The sequence below is a fragment of the Bombina bombina genome, chromosome 5 (assembly GCF_027579735.1).
Source record: "Bombina bombina isolate aBomBom1 chromosome 5, aBomBom1.pri, whole genome shotgun sequence".
NCBI lineage: Eukaryota > Metazoa > Chordata > Amphibia > Anura > Bombinatoridae > Bombina > Bombina bombina.
Window position 1 is genome coordinate 14608095 of NC_069503.1, and position 19857 is coordinate 14627951.

At 42.6% G+C, this 19857-nt stretch overlaps 1 protein-coding gene across 1 annotated transcript in view; it reads left to right on the plus strand.

Annotated features, from left to right (window-relative positions):
• Positions 1–562: 562 nt before the first annotated feature.
• Positions 563–19857, plus strand: part of LOC128659696 (uncharacterized) — a 116369-nt gene continuing 97074 nt past the window's right edge. Inside the window, exons 1-2 of the mRNA XM_053713268.1 lie at positions 563–705; positions 6017–6086. Coding sequence (XP_053569243.1) covers positions 704–705; positions 6017–6086 — 72 coding nt within the window. The 5' untranslated portion in view covers positions 563–703. The remainder of the gene's footprint in view (positions 706–6016; positions 6087–19857) is intronic.

Sequence of the window (19857 nt, forward strand, 5' to 3'; positions counted from 1 at the left end):
CTGTATATAATGACCTGGGGAGAGGCTGTGTGTACAAGTGATAGAGGGAACCTCTCTGTAATATGATATATCTGTATATAAGGAACTAGGGAGGGGCTGTGTGTATGAGAGATAGAGGGATCCTCTCTATAATATTTTGTATCTGTAAATAAGGACCTGGGGAGGGGCTGTGTGTGTGACAGAGGGAACCTCTATAATATATATCTGTATATAAGAACTGGGGAAGGGTTGTGTGTGAGAGAGAGAGAGGGATCCTCTCTATAAAATTATATATCTGAAAAGAAGGACCTGGGGAGGGGCTGTGTGTATGTGTGAGACAGAGGGAACCTCTCTATAATATTAAGGGTTGCCATGCGTCCGGTATTTTCATACAGCTGTCTGGTAAAATCTGCAGAATAATTACTGGACATAGATCACTGCTGTTTTTTACTTCCATGCTGAAGCAGTGCATCCAGATTCCTTCTACCCATGGCAAGTGGAAGAGTAGAAACCCCAAGCTTTATAATCTTCCACCTCGTGGGGTTAACACAGTGAAACTAGTACATACAGACTTTGCCCTCTGCCCAATCAGAGACTTGCTTGCTTCACTTAACTGTTGATGTTGGGGCAGGGCGTCTGCTACTGCTGCTGAGAAGGGTGTTTGTGCAGTGTCTTTTCTGAAGAAATCCGAATTTCTCCCTAGCCTGCGCACTGAAAGAACTTCATGTAAGTCTCGCCTATGTCCCACAACTGTATTGTGAGTGTTTGTGTTCCCCCTAGTCTTACTCATTTTACTAACAAAATGTTTAACCCCTTGACTGCTTGAAAGGGCTGCCTGCTGTGCAGTATGTCAAAACAACAGGGTAGGTATAAGATACAACGCTCAAATCTCAAATGCTATTCCCAAAAGGTAAGTGCACCTCCTAACATCAAACCAAAATAGACAAAGAACAAGGGGATATGGGAACACGCTGTAAAAAACAGCATATGAGAGGTAAAGAACTATATAAGGAATGTGGATTACACAAGAGTATAATAAAAAAGTTTATAATTGTATTACAATAAGCGATGCCGGCATCTGATACAAAGTAAAATAGTGCAATTAAAATAGGATAAGAATCAACATAAATTGTAAAACATCAGTGTGTAGTGCTGTAAGTAACTGAAAAAAATAGTAATAATATGTTGCAAAATAACACAATGTTAAAATTGAAACAGAGTCAATGACTCTGTTTCAATTTTAACATTGTTATTTTGCAACATATTATTACTATTTTTTTTTTCAGTTACTTACAGCACTACACACTGATGTTTTACAATTTATGTTGATTCTTATCCTATTTTAATTGTACTATTTTACTTTGTATCAGATGCCGGCATCGCTTATTGTAATACAATTATAATTTTTTTTATTATACTCTTGTGTAATCCACATTCCTTATATAGTTCTTTACCTCTCATATGCTGCTTTTTACAGCGCGTTCCCATATCCCCTTGTTCTTTGCTGTGCAGTATGTAACATATGAGTACACATTTCTGGCAGTTAAGGGGCTTAAACAGTGTATTTTAGAACCTCTAATGATCTTTTTGTGCATTAAAATATTAAATAGCCTGTATGTATGTGTGTATATATATTGCACCCCCTATATGTCTGTTATTTTTGTGGTGGACACCTGGCAACCCTATTATTATATTTCTATATTTAATGAACTGGGGAGAGTCTGTGTGTAATACAGAAGGAACCTCTTTATAATATTATATATCTGTATATAAGGAACTGGGGAGGGGCTGCGTGTAACACAGAAGGAACCTCTCTATAATATTTTATATCCGTATATAAGGAACTGGAGAGGGGTTGTGTGTGTGAGACAAAGGGGACCTCTCTATAATATTATATATCTGTATATAAGGACCTGGGGAGGGGCTGTGTGCGTGTGACAGAGGGAACCTCACTATAATATTATATATCTCTATATAAGGTACAGTGAGGGGATATCTGTGTAAGGCAGAGGGAATCTCTCTATAATATTATATATCTGTTTATAAGGTACAGGTGAGGGGCTGTGTGTGTGACAGAGGGAACCTCTCTATAATATTATATATCTGTATATAAGGTAAGAGGTGAGGGGCTGTGTGTGTGTGAGACAGAGGGAACCTCTCTATAATATTATATATATGTATATAAGGTACAGGTGAGGGGCTGCGTGTAACACAGAAGGAACCTCTCTATAATATTATATATCTGTATATAAGGAACTGGAGAGGGGTTGTGTGTGTGAGACAAAGGGGACCTCTCTATAATATTATATATCTGTATATAAGGATCTGGGGACGGGGCTGTGTGTGTGACAGAGGGAACCTCTCTATAATATTATATATCTGTATATAAAGGTACTGGGGAGGGGGCTGTGTGTGTGACAGAGGGAACCTCTCTATAATATTATATATCTGTATATAAGGTACTGGGGAGGGGGCTGTGTGTGTGTGAGAGACAAATAATCATCTCTATAATATTATATATCTGTATATAAGGTACAGGTGAGGGGCTGTGTGTGTGTGAGACAGAGGGAACCTCTCTATAATATTATATATCTGTATATAAGGTACTGGAGAGGGATTGTGTGTGTGAGAGACAGAGGGAACCTCTCTATAATATTATATATCTGTATATAAGGTACAGGTGAGGGGCTGTGTGTGTGTGAGACAGAGGGAACCTCTCTATAATATTATATATCTGTATATAAGGTACAGGTGAGGGGCTGTGTGTGTGAGACAGAGGGAACCTCTCTATAATATTATATATCTGTATATAAGGATTTGGGGAGGGGGCTGTGTGTGTGACAGAGGGAACCTCTCTATAATATTATATATCTGTATATAAAGGTACTGGGGAGGGGGCTGTGTGTGTGAGACAGAGGGAACCTCTCTATAATATTATATATCTGTATATAAGGTACAGGTGAGGGGCTGTGTGTGTGAGACAGAGGGAACCTCTCTATAATATTATATATCTGTATATAAGGTACAGGTGAGGGGTTGTGTGTGTGAGACAAAGGGAACCTCTCTATAATATTATATATCTGTATATAAGGTACAGGTGAGGGGCTGTGTGTGTGAGACAGAGGGAACCTCTCTATAATATTATATATCTGTATATAAGGTACAGGTGAGGGGCTGTGTGTGTGTGAGACAGAGGGAACCTCTCTATAATATTATATATCTGTATATAAGGAACTGGAGAGGGGTTGTGTGTGTGAGACAGAGGGAACATCTCTATAATATTATATATCTGTATATAAGGTACAGGTGAGGGGCTGTGTGTGTGAGACAGAGGGAACCTCTCTATAATATTATATATCTGTATATAAGGTACAGGTGAGGGGCTGTGTGTGTGTGAGACAGAGGGAACCTCTCTATAATATTATATATCTGTATATAAGGTACTGGAGAGGGGTTGTGTGTGTGAGAGACAGAGGGAACCTCTCTATAATATTATATATCTGTATATAAGGTACAGGTGAGGGGCTGTGTGTGTGTGAGACAGAGGGAACCTCTCTATAATATTATATATCTGTATATAAGGAACTGGAGAGGGGTTGTGTGTGTGAGACAAAGGGAACCTCTCTATAATATTATATATCTGTATATAAGGATCTGGGGAGGGGGCTGTGTGTGTGACAGAGGGAACCTCTCTATAATATTATATATCTGTATATAAAGGTACTGGGGAGGGGGCTGTGTGTGTGAGACAGAGGGAACCTCTCTATAATATTATATATCTGTATATAAGGTACAGGTGAGGGGCTGTGTGTGTGAGACAGAGGGAACCTCTCTATAATATTATATATCTGTATATAAGGTACAGGTGAGGGGCTGTGTGTGTGTGAGACAGAGGGAACCTCTCTATAATATTATATATCTGTATATAAGGAACTGGAGAGGGGTTGTGTGTGTGAGACAGAGGGAACATCTCTATAATATTATATATCTGTATATAAGGTACAGGTGAGGGGCTGTGTGTGTGAGACAGAGGGAACCTCTCTATAATATTATATATCTGTATATAAGGTACAGGTGAGGAGCTGTGTGTGTGAGACAGAGGGAACCTCTCTATAATATTATATATCTGTATATAAGGTACAGATGAGGGGCTATCTGTGTAAGGCAGAGGGAACCTCTTTATAATATTATATATCTGTATATAAGGTGCAGGTGAGGGGCTGTGTGTGTGTGACAGAGGGAACCTCTCTATAATATTATATATCTGTATATAAGGTACAGGTGAGGGGCTGTGTGTGTGAGACAAAGGGAACCTCTCTATAATATTATATATCTGTATATAAGGTGCAGGTGAGGGGCTGTGTGTGTGTGAGACAGAGGGAACCTCTCTATAATATTATATATCTGTATATAAGGTACAGGTGAGGGGCTATCTGTGTAAGGCAGAGGGAACCTCTCTATAATATTATATATCTGTATATAAGGAACTGGAGAGGGGTTGTGTGTGTGAGACAAAGGGAACCTCTCTATAATATTATATATCTGTATATAAGGATCTGGGGAGGGGGCTGTGTGTGTGACAGAGGGAACCTCTCTATAATATTATATATCTGTATATAAAGGTACTGGGGAGGGGGTTGTGTGTGTGAGACAGAGGGAACATCTCTATAATATTATATATCTGTATATAAGGTACAGGTGAGGGGCTGTGTGTGTGAGACAGAGGGAACCTCTCTATAATATTATATATCTGTATATAAGGTACAGGTGAGGGGCTGTGTGTGTGAGACAGAGGGAACCTCTCTATAATATTATATATCTGTATATAAGGTACAGGTGAGGGGCTGTGTGTGTGAGACAGAGGGAACCTCTCTATAATATTATATATCTGTATATAAGGTACAGGTGAGGGGCTGTGTGTGTGAGACAGAGGGAACCTCTCTATAATATTATATATCTGTATATAAGGTACAGGTGAGGGGCTGTGTGTGTGTGACAGAGGGAACCTCTCTATAATATTATATATCTGTATATAAGGAACTGGAGAGGGGTTGTGTGTGTGAGACAGAGGGAACCTCTCTATAATATTATATATCTGTATATAAGGAACTGGAGAGGGGTTGTGTGTGTGAGACAGAGGGAACCTCTCTATAATATTATATATCTGTATATAAGGTACAGGTGAGGGGCTGTGTGTGTGAGACAGAGGGAACCTCTCTATAATATTATATATCTTTATATAAGGTACAGGTGAGGGGCTGTGTGTGTGTGAGACAGAGGGAACCTCTCTATAATATTATATATCTGTATATAAGGAACTGGAGAGGGGTTGTGTGTGTGAGACAGAGGGAACATCTCTATAATATTATATATCTGTATATAAGGAACTGGAGAAGGGTTGTGTGTGTGAGACATGAGTGATAAACTTCCTATTACGTCTTTCTTGTACCCAACACACTTAATAAATAAAGTCACTTGACAACAGGTTATATGGGCTAAAGACCGGTCACGGTCACATTTATTAATAACAATAAGCCTTTAAAACTAGGCTTATTCAACTATGCCAAATAGACAACTTTAAATAAATATATAAAGAACTATATTAGTTCTTCGCTGGTGGCGGCAAAGACTAGCTAAATTAACCCTTACTGACAGACGGCCAGGGCCCTACACTGTGTTTGCAACGTGGCAGGCTGCCACGCCCAATTGGCAGGGAGAGAGAGCTGTAAGCTATAGAGGTATTTGCCTAAGATTCGTAGGGGGGAGTAACCCCTAGGACGGCACCTAGTGGGTGTCACCTCCCCCATCCCATGACATCACTCGTCTCGCACCCTGCCCGCTCTCTAGGCCCTGACCGACCGCCAGCTGGGGCATACAACCAGCCCAGTAAGGCAATCCCCCCCCAGAACGGGTCGTAAAAACACGCTCTAAGGGCGTGGAAGACTAAATTACACCCATGGGCTTATTGAGCTAGTTCAATTAAACCTACCCACGTCAAGTCCCTAACCCTACCTAACGCTGCCACTTCTCTTTCCAGGGCGGGGAAATCTAAGTCTGGAACCAGTAAGAAAAGAGGGGCGGATCCACTGCTGACAGGACCTATAAAGGTAAGCAGAAACACCGCCCCCCTACATGCAACATTGTAACATCTAGTACCTTCCAGACTTCAACTCAGTTATCCCTTAATTTTGCTACAGGCCCACTAGAGGGCCTTCCACTTCCAAAGGGAACCTCTCTATAATATTATATATCTGTATATAAGGATCTGGGGAGGGGGCTGTGTGTGTGACAGAGGGAACCTCTCTATAATATTATATATCTGTATATAAAGGTACTGAGGAGGGGGCTGTGTGTGTGAGACAGAGGGAACCTCTCTATAATATTATATATCTGTATATAAGGTACTGGGAAGGGACTGTGTGTGTGTGTGACAGAGGGAACGTCTCTATAATATTATATACTAGTACTAAAGCCCGTGTACACGGGCCATTTTTTGCAGTACAGTGGTCCCACCCCTTGCTCTCTCCCCCCTCTCTTTTGCTCTCTCTTCCCCCCTTTCTTTTGCTTTCTCTCCCCCCTCTCCTTTGCTCTCTCTCTCTCCCCTCTTTTGCTCTCTCCCTCCTTTCTTTTGCTCTCTCTCCCCCCTCTTTTGTTCTCTCCCCCCTCTTTGGTTCTCTCCCCCCTCTTTGGCTCTCCTCCCCCCTCTTTGGCTCTCTCCCCACCTTGGCTCTCTCCCCTCTTTTGCTCTCTCTACTCTTTGGCTCTCCCCCTCTTTGGCTCTCCCCCCCTTTGGCTCTCTCCCCCGCCTTTGGCTCTCCCCCCCCCCTTTGGCTCTCCCCCCCCCTTTGGCTCTCCCCCCCCTTTGGCTCTCTCTCCCCCCTCTTTGGCTCTCTCCCCTCTTTTGCTCTCTCTCCTCTTTGGCTCTCTTTCCTCTTTGGCTCTCTCTCTCCCCCCTCTTTGGCTCTCCCCTCCCCTTTGCCCCCCCTTTTTGGCTCTCCCCCCAACTTTTGCTCTCTCTCCCCTCTTTGGCTCTCTCCCCCCTCTTTTGTTCTCTCCCCCCTCTTTGGCTCTCTCCCCCCCTCTTTGGCTCTCCCTCCCCCTCTTTGGCTCTGCCCCCCCCCCTCTTTGGCTCTCCCCCCCCTCTTTGGCTCTGCCCCCCCCCTCTTTTGGCTCTCTCTCCCCCCTCTTTGGCTCTCTCTCCTTTTTGGCTCTTTTTCCTCTTTGGCTCTCCCCCCCCTTCTCTTTGGCTCTCACCCCCCTTCTCTTTGGCTCTCCCCCCCTTCTCTTTGGCTCTCCCCCCCCCTTCTCTTTGGCTCTCCCCCCCCTTCTCTTTGGCTCTCCCCCCCCTTCTCTTTGGCTCTCCCCCCCTTCTCTTTGGCTCTCCCCCCCTTCTCTTTGGCTCTCCCCCCCCTTCTCTTTGGCTCTCCTCCCCCCTTCTCTTTGGCTCTCCCCCCCCTTCTCTTTGGCTCTCCCCCCCCTTCTCTTTGGCTCTCCCCCCCTTCTCTTTGGCTCTCCCCCCCCTTCTCTTTGGCTCTCCCCCCCCTTCTCTTTGGCTCTCCTCCCCCCTTCTCTTTGGCTCTCCTCCCCCCTTCTCTTTGGCTCTCCTCCCCCCTTCTCTTTGGCTCTCCCCCCTTCTCTTTGGCTCTCCCCCCCTTCTCTTTGGCTCTCCCCCCCTTCTCTTTGGCTCTCCCCCCCCCCTTCTCTTTGGCTCCCCCCCCCTTCTCTTTGGCTCCCCCCCTTCTCTTTGGCTCCCCCCCCCCTTCTCTTTGGCTCTCCCCCCCCTTCTCTTTGGCTCTCCCCCCCCTTCTCTTTGGCTCTCCCCCCCCCTTCTCTTTGGCTCTCTCCCCCCCCTTCTCTTTGGCTCTCCCCGCCCCTTCTCTTTGGCTCTCCCCCCCCTTCTCTTTGGCTATCTCCCCCCCCTTCTCTTTGGCTATCTCACCCCCCCTTCTCTTTGGCTCTCCCCCCCCCTTCTCTTTGGCTCTCCCCCCCCTTCTCTTTGGCTCTCCCCCCCCCCTTCTCTTTGGCTCTCCCCCCCCCCTTCTCTTTGGCTCTCCCCCCCCCTTCTCTTTGGCTCTCCCCCCCCTTCTCTTTGGCTCTCCCCCCCTTCTCTTTGGCTCTCCCCCCCCCTTCTCTTTGGCTCTCCCCCCCTTCTCTTTGGCTCTCCCCCCCCCTTCTCTTTGGCTCCCCCCCCTTCTCTTTGGCTCCCCCCCCCTTCTCTTTGGCTCCCCCCCTTCTCTTTGGCTCCCCCCTTCTCTTTGGCTCCCCCCCTTCTCTTTGGCTCTCTCTCCCCCCCTTCTCTTTGGCTCTCTCTCCCCCCTTCTCTTTGGCTCTCCCCCCCCCCTTCTCTTTGGCTCTCCCCCCCTTCTCTTTGGCTCTCTCTCCCCCCTTCTCTTTGGCTCTCTCTCCCCCTTCTCTTTGGCTCTCTCTCCCCCCTTCTCTTTGGCTCTCTCTCCCCTCTTTGTCCCTTCTCCCCCCCCTCTCCTGCTCCCTCTCTGGCTCTGTCTTGAAGTCTTCACATCACGGGACCCCGTCCGGCCACGCCCCATCGCGGCGGCACCCGCAAGGCCACGCCCCATCGCGGCGGCACCCGCCCGACCACGCCCATCGCGATGCCCGGTCACGCCCCCATCGCAACGTTCCCGTCGGCCACAAACAGCTGTGAGGTCTGGGGAGCGTGTGGCCGCTTCTCACGTAGCACACCTCACAGCTGTTGAGTAGCTCGCGCTCCATATCTCTTGCCACAGGCTGTTTCAATCAGCTTACCTCGCGCTCCCCAGACCTCACAGCTGTTTGTGTACCTCGCGCTCCCTATCTCAAGGCCAAGTGTTTGTCTCTACTGCGCATGACGGCTTCAGACAAACACTTGGCCTTTTATAATATAGGATATGTATATAAGGATCTGGGGAGGGGGCTGTGTATGTGACAGAGGGAACCTCTCTATAATATTATATATCTGTATATAAAGGTACTGGGGAGGGGGCTGTGTGTGTGACAGAGGGAACCTCTCTATAATATTATATATCTGTATATAAAGGTACTGGGGAGGGGGTTGTGTGTGTGAGACAGAGGGAACCCTTCTATAATATTATATATCTGTATATAAGGTACAGGTGAGGGGCTGTGTGTGTGTGACAGAGGGAACGTCTCTATAATATTATATATCTGTATATAAGGTACTGGGAAGGGACTGTGTGTGTGTGTGACAGAGGGAACGTCTCTATAATATTATATATCTGTATATAAGGTACAGGTGAGGGGCTGTGTGTGTGTGTGACAGAGGGAACGTCTCTATAATATTATATATCTGTATATAAGGTACTGGTGAGGGGCTGTGTGTGTGTGAGACAGAGGGAACCTCTCTATAATATTATTTATCTGTATATAAAGGTACTGGGGAGAGGGCTGTGTGTGAGAGACAGAGGGAACCCCTCAATAATATTATATATCTGTATATAAAGTACTGGTGAAGGGCTGTGTGTGTGTGAGACAGAGGGAACCTCTCTATAATATATCTGTATATAAGTTACTGGGGAGGGGCTGTGTGTGTGACAGAGGGAACCTCTCTAAAATATTATATATCTGTTTATAAGTTACTGGGGTGGGGGATGTGTGTGTGAGACAGAGGGAACCTCTCTATAATATTAAATATCTGTATATAAAGTACTGGTGAAGGGCTGTGTGTGTGTGAGACAGAGGGAACCTCTCTATAATATTATATATCTGTATATAAGGTACAGGTGAGGGGCTGTGTGTGTGACAGAGGGAACCTCTCTAAAATATTATATATCTGAATATAAGTTACTGGGGTGGTGGATGTGTGTGTGAGACAGAGGGAACCTCTCTATAATATTATATATCTGTATATAAGTTACTGGGGTGGGGGATGTGTGTGTGAGACAGAGGGAACCTCTCTATAATATTATATATCTGTACATAAGGTACTGGGGAGGGGCTGTGTGTGTAAGACAGAGGGAACCTCTCTATAATATTATATATCTGTATATAAGGTACTGAGGAGGGGGCTGTGTGTGTGACAGAGGGAAGTCTCTATAATATTATATATCTGTATATAAGGATCTGGGGAGGGGGCTGTGTGTGTGACAGAGGGAACCTCTCTATAATATTATATATCTGTATATAAAGGTACTGGGGAGGGGGCTGTGTGTGTGAGACAGAGGGAACCCCTCTATAATATTATATATCTGTATATAAGGAACTGGGGAGGGGCTGCGTGTAACACAGAATGAACCTCTCTATAACATTATGTATCTGTATATAAGGAACTGGAGAGGGGCTGTGTGTGTGAGACAAAGGGAACCTCTCTATAATATTATATATCTGTATATAAGGTACAGGTGAGGGGCTGTGTGTGTGTGAGACAAAGGGAACCTCTCTATAATATTATATATCTGTATATAAGGTACGGGTGAGGGGCTGTGTGTGTGTAAGGCAGAGGGAACCTCTCTATAATGTTATATATCTGTATATAAGGTACAGGTGAGGGGCTGTGTGTGTGTGACAGAGGGAACCTCTCTATAATATTATATATCTGTATATAAGGATCTGGGGAGAGGGCTGTGTGTGTGACAGAGGGAACCTCTCTATAATATTATATATCTGTATATAAAGGTACTGGGGAGGGGGCTGTGTGTGTGACAGAGGGAACCTCTCTATAATATTATATATCTGTATTTAAGGATCTTGGGAGGGGGCTGTGTGTGTGACAGAGGTAACCTCTCTATAATATTATATATCTGTATATAAAGGTACAGGTGAGGGGCTGTGTGTGTGACAGAGGGAACCTCTCTATAATATTATATATCTGTATATAAAGGTACTGGGGAGGGGGCTGTGTGTGTGAGACAGAGGGAACCCTTCTATAATATTATATATCTGTATATAAGGTAAAGGTGAGGGGCTGTGTGTGTGTGTGACAGAGGGAACTTCTCTATAATATTATATCTCTGTATATAACGTACTGGGAAGGGACTGTGTGTGTGTGTGTGACAGAGGGAACGTCTCTATAATATTATATATCTGTATATAAGGTACTGGGAAGGGACGGTGTGTGTGTGAGACAGAGGGAACCTCTCTATAATATTATATATCTCTATATAAGGTATAGGTGAGGGGCTGTGTGTGTGTGAGACAGAGGGAACCTCTCTATAATATTATATATCTGTATATAAGGTACTGGGAAGGGACGGTGTGTGTGTGTGACAGAGGGAACGTCTCTATAATATTATATATCTGTATATAAGGTACTGGTGAGGGGCTGTGTGTGTAAGACAGAGGGAACCTCTCTATAATATTATATACCTGTAAATAAGGATCTGGGGAGGGGCTGTGTGTGTGTGTGAGACAGAGGGAACCTCTCTATAATATTATTTATCTGTATATAAAGGTACTGGGGAGAGGGCTGTGTGTGTGAGACAGAGGGAACCCCTCAATAATATTATATATCTGTATATAAAGTACTGGTGAAGGGCTGTGTGTGTGTGAGACAGAGGGAACCTCTCTATAATATATCTGTATATAAGTTACTGGGGAGGGGCTGTGTGTGTGACAGAGGGAACCTCTCTAAAATATTATATATCTGTTTATAAGTTACTGGGGTGGGGGATGTGTGTGTGAGACAGAGGGAACCTCTCTATAATATTATATATCTGTACATTAGGTACTGGGGAGGGGCTGTGTGTGTGTGAGACAGATAAACATCTCTATAATATTATATATCTGAATATAAGGTACTGGGGAGGGGGCTGTGTGTGTGAGAGAGACAAATAAACATCTCTATAATATTATATATCTGTATATAAGGTACTGGGGAGGGGCTGTGTGTGTGTGAGACAGATAAACATCTCTATAATATTATATATCTGTATATAAGGTACTGGGGAGGGGGCTGTGTGTGTGTGAGAGACAAATAAACATCTCTATAATATTATATATCTGTATATAAGGTACTGGGGAGGGGGCTGTGTGTGTGTGAGACAGAGGGAACATCTCTATAATATTATATATCTGTATATAAGGTACTAGGGAGGGACTGTGTGTGTGTGAGACAGAGGGAACCTCTCTATAATATTATATATCTGTATATAAGGTACAGGTGAGGGGCTATCTGTGTAAGGGAGAGGGAACCTCGCTATAATATTATATATCTGTATATAAGGTACAGGTGAGGGGCTATCTGTGTAAGGCAGAGGGAACCTCTCTATAATATTATTTATCTGTATATAAAGGTACTGGGGAGAGGGCTGTGTGTGTGACAGAGGGAACGTCTATAATATTATATATCTGTATATAAGGATCTGGGGAGGGGGCTGTGTGTGTGACAGAGGGAACCTCTCTATAATATTATATATCTGTATATAAAGGTACTGGGGAGGGGGCTGTGTGTGTGAGACAGAGGGAACCCCTCTATAATATTATATATCTGTATATAAGGAACTGGGGAGGGGCTGCGTGTAACACAGAAGGAATCTCTCTATAACATTATGTATCTGTATATAAGGAACTGGAGAGCGGTTGTGTGTGTGAGACAAAGGGAACCTCTCTATAATATTATATATCTGTATATAAGGTACAGGTGAGGGGCTGTGTGTGTGTAAGGCAGAGGGAACCTCTCTATAATGTTATATATCTGTATATAAGGTACAGGTGAGGGGCTGTGTGTGTGTGACAGAGGGAACCTCTCTATAATATTATATATCTGTATATAAGGTACAGGTGAGGGGCTGTGTGTGTGAGACAGAGGGAACATCTCTATAATATTATATATCTGTATATAAGGTACTGTGGAGGGGTTGTGTGTTTGAGACAGAGGGAACCTCTCTATAATATTATATATCTGTATATAAGGACCTGGGGAGTGGCTGTGTGTGTGTGACAGAGGGAACCTCTCTATAGTATTATATATCTGTATATAAGGTACAGGTGAGGGGCTGTGTGTGTGTAAGGCAGAGGGAACCTCTCTATGATATTATTATATCTGTATATAAGGTACAGGTGAGGGGCTGTGTGTGTGTGAGACAGAGGGAACCTCTTTATAATATTATATATCTGTATATAAGGTACAGGTGAGGGGCTGTGTGTGTGTGAGACAGAGGGAACCTCTCTATAATATTATATATCTGTATATAAGGTACATGTGAGGGGCTGTGAGACAGAGGGAACCTCTTTATAATATTTTATATCTGTATATAAGTTACTGGGGTGGGGGCTGTGTGTGTGTGAGACAGAGGGAACCTCTCTATAATATTATATATATGTATATAAGGTACAGGTGAGGGGCTGTGTGTGTGAGAGAGAGGGAACCTCTCTATAATATTATATATCTGTATATAAGGTACAGGTGAGGGGCTGTGTGTGTGAGACAGAGGGAACCTCTCTATAATATTATATATCTGTATATAAGGTACAGCTGAGGGGCTGTGTGTGTGTGAGACAGAGGGAACCTTTCTATAATATTATATATCTGTATATAAGGTACAGGTGAGGGGCTGTGTGTGTGTGAGACAGAGGAAACCTCTCTATAATATTATATATCTGTATATAAGGTGCTGGGGAGGGGCTGTGTGTGTGTGAGACAGAGGGAACCTCGCTATAATATTATATATCTGTATATAAGGTACAGGTGAGGGGCTATCTGTGTAAGGCAGAGGGAACTTCGCTATAATATTATATATCTGTATATAAGGTACAGGTGAGGGGCTGTGTGTGTGTGAGACAGAGGGAACCTCTCTATAATATTATATATCTGTATATAAGGTACAGGGGAGGGGCTGTGTGTGTGTGAGACAGAGGGAACCTCTCTATAATATTATATATCTGTATATAAGGTGCTGGGGAGGGGCTGTGTGTGTGTGAGACAGAGGGAACCTCGCTATAATATTATATATCTGTATATAAGGTACAGGTGAGGGGCTATCTGTGTAAGGCAGAGGGAACCTCGCTATAATATTATATATCTGTATATAAGGTACAGGTGAGGGGCTGTGTGTGTGTGAGACAGAGGGATCCTCTCTATAATATTATATATCTGTATATAAGGTACAGGTGAGGGGCTGTGTGTGTGAGACAGAGGGAACCTCTCTATAATATTATATATCTGTATATAAGGTACAGGTGAGGGGCTATCTGTGTAAGGAAGAGGGAACCTCGCTGTAATATTATATATCTGTATATAAGGTACAGGTGAGGGGCTGTGTGTGTGAGACAGAGGGAACCTCTCTATAATATTAAATATCTGTATATAAGGTACAGATGAGGGGCTATCTGTGTAAGGCAGAGGGAACCTCGCTATAATATTATATATCTGTATATAAGGTACAGGTGAGGGGCTGTGTGTGTGTGAGACAGAGGGAACCTCTCTATAATATTATATATCTGTATATAAGGTACAGGTGAGGGGCTATCTGTGTAAGGGAGAGGGAACCTCGCTATAATATTATATATCTGTATATAAGTTACTGGGGTGGGGGATGTGTGTGTGAGACAGAGGGAACCTCTCTATAATATTATATATCTGTATATAAGGTACAGGTGAGGGGCTGTGTGTGTGTGACAGAGGGAACCTCACTATAATATTATATATCTGTATATAAGGTACAGGTGAGGGGCTATCTGTGTAAGGCAGAGGGAACCTCTCTATAATATTATATATCTGTATATAAGGTACAAGTGAGGGGCTGTGTGTGTGTGAGACAGAGGGAACCTCTCTATAATATTATATATCTGTATATAAGGTACAGGTGAGGGGCTATCTGTGTAAGGCAGAGGGAACCTCTCTATAATATTATATATCTGTTTATAAGGTACAGGTGAGGGTCTGTGTGTGTAAGGCAGAGGGAACCTCTCTATAATATTATATATCTGTATATAAGGTACAGGTGAGGGGCTGTGTGTGTGTGAGACAGAGGGAACCTCTCTATAATATTATATATCTGTATATAAGGTACAGGTGAGGGGCTATCTGTGTAAGGGAGAGGGAACCTCTCTATAATATTATATATCTGTATATAAGGTACAGGTGAGGGGCTATCTGTGTAAGGGAGAGGGAAACTCGCTATAATATTATATATCTGTATATAAGGTACAGGTGAGGGGCTATCTGTGTAAGGCAGAGGGAACCTCTCTATAATATTATATATCTGTATTTAAGGTACAGGTGAGGGGCTATCTGTGTAAGGCAGAGGGAACCTCTCTATAATATTATATATCTGTTTATAAGGTACAGGTGAGGGGCTATCTGTGTAGGGGAGAGGGAACCTCGCTATAATATTATATATCTGTATATAAGGTACAGGTGAGGGGCTATCTGTGTAAGGCAGAGGGAACCTCTCTATAATATTATATATCTGTATATAAAGTACAGATGAGGGGCTATCTGTGTAAGGCAGAGGGAACCTTTCTATAATATTATATATCTGTTTATAAGGTACAGGTGAGGGGCTGTGTGTGTGAGACAGAGGGAACCTCTCTATAATATTATATATCTGTATATAAGGTACAGGATATAAGGTACAGGTGAAGGGCTATCTGTGTAAGGCAGAGGGAACCTCGCTATAATATTATATATCTGTATATAAGGTACAAGTGAGGGGCTGTGTGTGTGTGAGACAGAGGGAACCTCTCTATAATATTATATATCTGTATATAAGGTACAGGTGAGGGGCTATCTGTGTAAGGCAGAGGGAACCTCTCTATAATATTATATATCTGTTTATAAGGTACAGGTGAGGGTCTGTGTGTGTAAGGCAGAGGGAACCTCTCTATAATATTATATATCTGTATATAAGGTACAGGTGAGGGGCTGTGTGTGTGTGAGACAGAGGGAACCTCTCTATAATATTATATATCTGTATATAAGGTACAGGTGAGGGGCTATCTGTGTAAGGGAGAGGGAACCTCTCTATAATATTATATATCTGTATATAAGGTACAGGTGAGGGGCTATCTGTGTAAGGGAGAGGGAAACTCGCTATAATATTATATATCTGTATATAAGGTACAGGTGAGGGGCTATCTGTGTAAGGCAGAGGGAACCTCTCTATAATATTATATATCTGTATTTAAGGTACAGGTGAGGGGCTATCTGTGTAAGGCAGAGGGAACCTCTCTATAATATTATATATCTGTTTATAAGGTACAGGTGAGGGGCTATCTGTGTAGGGGAGAGGGAACCTCGCTATAATATTATATATCTGTATATAAGGTACAGGTGAGGGGCTATCTGTGTAAGGCAGAGGGAACCTCTCTATAATATTATATATCTGTATATAAAGTACAGATGAGGGGCTATCTGTGTAAGGCAGAGGGAACCTTTCTATAATATTATATATCTGTTTATAAGGTACAGGTGAGGGGCTGTGTGTGTGAGACAGAGGGAACCTCTCTATAATATTATATATCTGTATATAAGGTACAGGATATAAGGTACAGGTGAAGGGCTATCTGTGTAAGGCAGAGGGAACCTCGCTATAATATTATATATCTGTATATAAGGTACAGGTAATTGGATATCTGTGTAAGGCAGAGGGAACCTCGCTATAATATTATATATCTGTATATAAGGTACAGGTGAGGGGATATCTGTGTAAGGCAGAGGGAACCTCTCTATAATATTATATATCTGTATATAAGGTACATTTGATAGGCTGTGTGTGTGTGAGACAGAGGGAACCTCACTATAATATTATATATCTGTATATAAGGTACAGGTGAAGGGCTATCTGTGTAAGGCAGAGGGAACCTCGCTATAATATTATATATCTGTATATAAGGTACAGGTGAGGGGCTGTGTGTGTATGAGACAGAGGGAACCTCACTATAATATTATATATCTGTATATAAGGTACAGGTGAAGGGCTATCTGTGTAAGGCAGAGGGAACCTCTCTATAATATTATATATCTGTATATAAGGTACAGGTGAGGGGCTATCTGTGTAAGGCAGAGGGAACCTCTCTATAATATTATATATCTGTATATAAGGTACAGGTGAGGGGCTATCTGTGTAAGGCAGAGGGAACCTCTCTATAATATTATATATCTGTATATAAGGTACAGGTGAGGGGCTGTGTGTGTGAGACAGAGGGAACCTCTCTATAATATTATATATCTGTATATTATTTACAGGTGAGGGGCTATCTGTGTAAGGCAGAGGGAACCTCTCTATAATATTATATATCTGTTTATAAGGTACAGGTGAGGGGCTATCTGTGTAAGGCAGAGGGAACCTATCTATAATATTATATATCTGTATATAAGGTACAGGTGAGGGGCTGTGTGTGTGAGACAGAGGGAACCTCTCTATAATATTATATATCTGTATATAAGGTACAGGTGAGGGGCTGTGTGTGTGTGAGACAGAGGGAACCTCTCTATAATATTATATATCTGTATATAAGGTACAGGTGAGGGGCTATCTGTGTAAGGGAGAGGGAACCTCGCTATAATATTATATATCTGTATATAAGGTACAGGTGAGGGGCTATCTGTGTAAGGCAGAGGAAACCTCTCTATAATATTATATATCTGTATATAAGGTACAGGTGAGGGACTGTGTGTGTGTGAGACAGAGGGAACCTCTCTATAATATTATATATCTGTATATAAGGTACAGGTGAGGGGCTATCTGTGTAAGGCAGAGGGAACCTCTCTATAATATTATATATCTGTATATAAGGTAATGGTGAGGGGATATCTGTGTAAGGCAGAGGGAACCTCGCTATAATATTATATATCTGTATATAAGGTACAGGTGAGGGGCTATCTGTGTAAGGCAGAGGGAACCTCTCTATAATATTATATATCTGTATATAAGGTGCAGGTGAGGGGCTGTGTGTGTGTGAGACAGAGGGAACCTCTCTATAATATTATATATCTGTATATAAGGTACAGGTGAGGGGCTATCTGTGTAAGGCAGAGGGAACCTCTCTATAATATTATATATCTGTATATAAGGTAATGGTGAGGGGATATCTGTGTAAGACAGAGAGAACCTCTCTATAATATTATATATCTGTATATAAGGTACAGGTGAGGGGATGTGTGTGTGTGAGACAGAGAGAACCTCTCTATAATATTATATATCTGTTTAAAAGGTACAAGTGAGGGGATATCTGTGTGAGACAGAGAGAACCTCTCTATAATATTATATATCTGTATATAAGGTAAGAGGTGAGGGGCTGTGTGTGTGTGAGACAGAGGGAACCTTTCTATAATATTATATATCTGTATATACTGTACAGGTGAGGGGCTATCTGTGTGTGTAAGACAGAGAGAACCTCTCTATAATATTATATATCTGTATATAAGGTACAGGTGAGGGGATGTGTGTGTGTGAGACAGAGGGAACCTCTCTATAATATTATATATCTGTATATAAGGTACTGGTGAAGGGCTGTGTGTGTGTGAGACAGAGAGAACCTCTCTATAATATTATATATCTGTATATAAGGTACAGGTGAGGGGCTGTGTGTGTGTGAGACAGAGGGAACCTCTTTATAATATTATATATCTGTATATAAGGTACAGGTGAGGGGCTGTGTGTGTGTGAGACAGAGAGAACCTCTCTATAATATTATATATCTGTATATAAGGTACAGGTGAGGGGATGTGTGTGTGTGAGACAGAGGGAACCTCTCTATAATATTATATATCTGTATATAAAGGTACTGGTGAAGGGCTGTGTGTGTGTGAGACAGAGAGAACCTCTCTATAATATTATATATCTGTATATAAGGTACAGGTGAGGGACTGTGTGTGTGTGAGACAGAGGGAACCTCGCTATAATATTATATATCTGTATATAAGGTACAGGTGAGGGGCTGTGTGTGTGTGAGACAGAGGGAACCTCGCTATAATATTATATATCTGTATATAAGGTACAGGTGAAGGGCTGTGTGTGTGTGAGACAGAGGGAACCTCGCTATAATATTATATATCTGTATATAAGGTACAGGTGAGGGGATATCTGTGTAAGGCAGAGGGAACCTCTCTATAATATTATATATCTGTATATAAGGTACAGGTGAGGGGCTGTGTGTGTGTGAGACAGAGGGAACCTCGCTATAATATTATATATCTGTATATAAGGTACAGGTGAGGGGCTGTGTGTGTGTGAGACAGAGGGAACCTCGCTATAATATTATATATCTGTATATAAGGTACAAGTGAGGGGATATCTGTGTGTGTAAGACAGAGAGAACCTCTCTATAATATTATATATCTGTATATAAGGTATAGGTGAGGGGCTGTGTGTGTGTGAGACAGAGGGAACCTTGCTATAATATTATATATCTGTATATAAGGTACAGGTGAGGGGATATCTGTGTAAGGCAGAGGGAACCTCTCTATAATATTATATATCTGTATATAAGGTACAGGTGAGGGGCTGTGTGTGTGAGACAGAGGGAACCTCTCTATAATATTATATATCTGTATATAAGGAACAGGTGAGGGGCTGTGTGTGTGTGAGACAGAGGGAACCTCTCTATAATATTATATATCTGTATATAAGGTACAGGTGAGGGGCTATCTGTGTAAGGCAGAGGGAACCTCTCTATAATATTATATATCTGTATATAAGGTACTGGTGAGGGGCTGTGTGTGTGTAAGACAGGGGGAACCTCTCTATAATATTATATATCTGTATATAAGGTACTGGTGAGGGGCTGTGTGTGTGTAAGACAGAGGGAACCTCTCTATAATATTATATATCTGTATATAAGGTACAGGTGAGGGGCTGTGTGTGAGACAGATGGAACCTCTCTATAATATTATATATCTGTTTATAAGGTAATGGTGAGGGGCTATCTGTGTAAGGCAGAGGGAACCTCTCTATAATATTATATATCTGTATATAAGGTACA